The sequence below is a fragment of the Ictalurus furcatus genome, chromosome 26 (genome assembly GCF_023375685.1).
Source record: "Ictalurus furcatus strain D&B chromosome 26, Billie_1.0, whole genome shotgun sequence".
In the NCBI taxonomy this organism is placed as follows: Eukaryota; Metazoa; Chordata; class Actinopteri; order Siluriformes; family Ictaluridae; genus Ictalurus; species Ictalurus furcatus.
Window position 1 is genome coordinate 12,331,255 of NC_071280.1, and position 4,230 is coordinate 12,335,484.

At 39.7% G+C, this 4,230-nt stretch overlaps 1 protein-coding gene across 2 annotated transcripts; it reads right to left on the reverse strand.

Annotated features, from left to right (window-relative positions):
• Positions 1–210: 210 nt before the first annotated feature.
• LOC128602018 (putative potassium channel regulatory protein) lies at positions 211–3,462 on the reverse strand. Of its 2 annotated transcripts, XM_053615524.1 has the most exons (3): positions 3,408–3,462; positions 1,640–3,166; positions 211–1,441 (listed from the first exon to the last, which is right to left on the reverse strand). In XM_053615524.1, exons 2-3 carry the CDS (start codon positions 2,185–2,187, stop codon positions 1,183–1,185), a joined length of 807 nt encoding a protein of 268 aa, XP_053471499.1. In that variant the 5' UTR covers positions 2,188–3,166; positions 3,408–3,462; the 3' UTR covers positions 211–1,182. The 2 variants fall into 2 exon arrangements, with proteins under 2 accessions (XP_053471499.1, XP_053471498.1); XM_053615523.1 differs by having other exon boundaries at positions 1,640–3,442.
• Positions 3,463–4,230: the final 768 nt, after the last annotated feature.

A 4,230-nucleotide genomic window follows, 5' to 3' on the forward strand; every position in this document is an offset into this window, starting at 1 on the left:
TGGCGGTGCCGTAGCAGCACAGAATGGTTTGTGAGTTTTTTTAAAAAGAGGGTGCAGGCCGTGCTGTGCTGCGGCAGCAACGCCGGGACAAGCGCGCTTCCGAATCAAAAGGAAAGGAAAGTATGCAAAACGGTAGCTTTGTGAACGTCACTCTGACTCTCTGTGCGCGTGTGTGTGTGTGTGGGGGGGGGGGGGGGGGGGGGGGGGGGCTCCTGACCATCGCCGCGACTGGCTGCCTGGCTGTAGCAGCACGTAAATATTGGAGTTAAACCAGTAGTGAATCCTCCAGTATTGACCGTGCTGCTGAAGTTAGGCGGGCCGTTTACCGTCCACTCCACTCCGTTCTGCGTCCGCTCGCGCTGCACAAGTCTCAGCCACGGAGAGGGGAAAGGGGAGGTAGGTCATCTCTCACTACAGCATGCCAACAACCGTGAAATATTAAGTCTGAGCGGGCCTCCTTCAGCACTCTGATAACTGCTAGTGTTATAAAGAATGTAATAGTTAACGTGACATTTGTTTGTACAAGGAACCTGGATTCAAAATTGATTAGAAGTATATTGCATATGTATACATACAGACATGTGTAAGTCCATAAGCTTTTATGTGGCATAAATAATTACTGTGGATTCATAGTTCAATGACAGATTGCGATGTAATTGTTGTACAGATGATTTATTGTGCAAGAAATTAAAATAACATTTAAATAAAGATGAACTTGTTTGTAATTGGTTGTCTTACTCTGTGCAGATCAAATATTACAACTAAGATATTATAAATCATATATACACTAATCCATATTAACAGGGCTACATTATGAAGAATAACATTAAAGGCCTTTCTGGTCATAAAAATAGCACATAATAGAAAGATTTGTTTAAAAAAAAAAAATTATTAACCCGTCTAAGTAAATGACATCAAAAAAATTTTTTAAAATACACATTACTGGTTATTGCATAAAACATGGTATTATTGTCTCAAATAATAAACCGTTATCAAATTTTTATTTATTTTTTTTTTTTTTACAAATGCATCATGCCCTAAATAACACAGCATCGCCATCTTCTGGGAAACCTCAAATCGCCTCAGGTTCTCACTTCGGCTGATGGCTTGTTTTTTTTTTTGTTTTGTTTTGTTTTTTATTTGTTGGGGGTTTTTACACATGCATGGCAAGTACTGATTTAATCACTTATGTGATTTGCCCTTTTTTGTACTTTTCTCTGTTTGTTTTGATACAGGTGATACATCCGCTTTATAGGGGTCATTGATGAGAATATTAAGAGTTCCCCTTCTCTCAAATGTGTAACACTCAATTTTCTCTTCTGGAGAAACCGTGCGGGTGCTGATTAAGCGAAAGCCCTCCCTCAGAATCGTGTCCACCATCAGGCCAAGAACATTTGTGGCATTGAGGAGTTTTCGTTCATCTGGCTCAATGGTGACATACCTGTAAATAAAAAAATGGAAAAACAGATATGCTTGCACAAGCTATCTATGACCAGCTTATATCGAATATTGAAACATCACATGAACATGAATTAGATGCTGAATTCTGTCATAAATTTATTCATATAAAATATACCAACATGTAATGCAACATTATATAAGATTGTACATGATGCTAGTTTACATTTGCTCGCCTCACCTTGCAGACAACTGTTTTCCATCAGAGCAGTCAGCACCGCATTGAAAAACGAGGTCATGGTGTGAGGGTCGATGCACTGGAAAACGCTCCATCAAATTCTGAGTAGGATTTGTGGGCTGTTCGATGAACACTGATATTCTTGAGGCCAGCGCATCAAGAGTTGTGCTCTTGGAACTGAACACCCTAAAGAAACTTTGAGCATCTTGAATGACGAAGCGAAGCTCAAGAATTTCACTCTTCGCATAGCAGTTGTTGCGCAGAAAATCGGAAAGAGTGCCGATGTTGTAAAATTCAGCCTCACACAGCAGTGCATCAGTCTCAAATTCACCTGATAAAGTGATTCGGCCGGTTCTCAGATACTCCATTATAAACCGAAACATCCCCCAGTCTCTGTCAATAAACACTTGGCTGTTTACAATTTTAAATTCAGGATCTGCGTCATCTAGCATGCGAGCAAGTCTTGAGTGTGGATGTCTTCTAATGGTTGACACCTTGGTGGTGAAGATTTGTCCTCCAACATTAAAAGTGATAAAATCCTGGCCTTTCATTTTTATAGAATATTTGACTGTCGAGTATTACCAGACTGCCATCAGCTAATGTACTGGATAGGTGTGGTATTGTTTATCCATTACATAGCAACACTACAGACATGCTAAACAAAACCAAATCACCAGCAGTGACCTATACAAGGTATAAATGATGGATCAAATTACTGTGATCATTAATTACCCTGATTCTTAGGTACGCTATCAGGAAAAAAGGTACTAAGTTGTACCATTTCTTGTCGCTGCATACATCTTTAGTACCTTAGTGTGTATATTTTACTTAGAAGGTGCATATACAGTTGCAATCAAACTCATTCAACCCTATTGCAAATCAGGTTTATTGTCAAAATTTAGACTCAGTTGTTTGCAATGAACAAATCAGACAAAAGCAATTGAAATGGTTCAACACAACGAATGCTTCAAGTGGTTTCCCCAAATTCAACTGAAAATGTAACTTCTAATGACTTCTCCAGTCTTAAAATCATTCAACCCCCTGAATAGAATCCCTCACAACAGCACAATTATGCAAAACAGGTGTTGTCTCAAGCACACCTGATGCAACTAATCAAGGGCTTCGTTAGTTGAACCAGGTGTGCTTGAGTCGGAACACATGAAATACCTGAACTGGCTAGGGGCAGAAAATACTTGAAATACCTGGCACGATGGATCAGCGGTATGTCTGGAGGAAGAAGAATGAAGAAAGAACACTCTGTCCATAGTCAAGCATGGTGGTGACTCGGTGATGCTCTGGGGTTGCTTTGCATCCTCTGGCACTGGAAACCTGCAGCATGTGGAAGGGAAGATGGATTCATTGAAGTATCAGGAAATCCTAGGAGAAAACATCATGCCATCTGTGAGGAAGCTGAAGCTTGGGTGTCATTGGACCTTCCAACAAGACAGTGATCCCAAGCATAACTCAAATTCCACCAAGGCTTGTTTGCAGAAGAAGTCCTGGAAGATTCTACAGGGCCATCACAGTCACCTGTGGGTGGGCGGCTGTGGCTCAGATGGTACAGTGGGTTGTCCACTAATCGATGGTTCGATTCCCGGCCCACGTGACTCTACATGCCAAGGTGTCCTTAGGCGAGACACTGAACCCCGAGTTGCTCCCGATGGCAAGTTAGCGCCTTGCATGGCAGCTCTGCTACCATTGGTGTGTGTGTGAATGGGTGAATGAGACACCGTGTAAAGCGCTATATAAGTGCAGACCATTTACCATTTACCTGACTTGAACCCCATAGAAAATCTCTGGTGGGATTTGAAGAAGGCGGTTGCAGCACGCAAACCAAGGATATTACTGAACTGGAGGCCATTGCTCATGAAGAATGGGCTAAGATTCCTCAGGAACGCTGCCAGAAGCTGGTGTCTGGCTATGCATCTCATTTGCAGCAGGTCATAACAGCAAAAGCATTCTCTACTAAATATTAAAGGTGCTTGCCATGAAGGTGTTGAATAAGTCTGAGAATGGAGAAATCATTATAAGTTGTATTTTCAGTTGAATTTGGGGAAACCACTTGAAGCATTCGTTGAGTTGAACTATTTCAATTGCTTTTGTTTGATTTGTTCATTGTAAACAGCTGAAAGTCTGTAAATTTTGACAATAAACCTGATTTGTAATGGAGGTTGAATAATTTTGATTGCAACCGTCATTTTAACGCTTTACACTAAAAGAGTCAATCTTTTTTAAACAGATAAAATGAAAGGTACATGATAAAGATATTAAAGATAAGTGTACCACCCGAACTGACAAGAAAAGGAACAGTTTTGTACTTTGTAAAACTGTAAAAATAATAATAATAATAATAATAATAATAATAATAATAATAATAATAAAGCATTATTGGATTAGTCAACGGATTAAGGCAGTCTTTTAAAAAGCTGTCACTTAGATTGGATTCAGATCTGTTTACGGGACAAGATAATAGTCACCAAAAGTTTGAGTAAACAGTAAAAAACAAAACAAAACAAAAAAAAAAACACTGCACAGCAAAAGTCCCAGTATTTATATATTATACATTTTTACAATTCTTTATACAACTTATATAG

Coding starts and splice junctions, on each gene's coding strand:
- LOC128602018 (XM_053615524.1), bottom strand. CDS start 2,187: ATGAAAGGCCAGGATTTTATCACTTTTAATGTTGGAGGACAAATCTTC. Junction 1,442..1,639: donor GGAAAACAGTTGTCTGCAAG/GTGAGGCGAGCA, acceptor TTTTATTTACAG/GTATGTCACCATTGAGCCAG.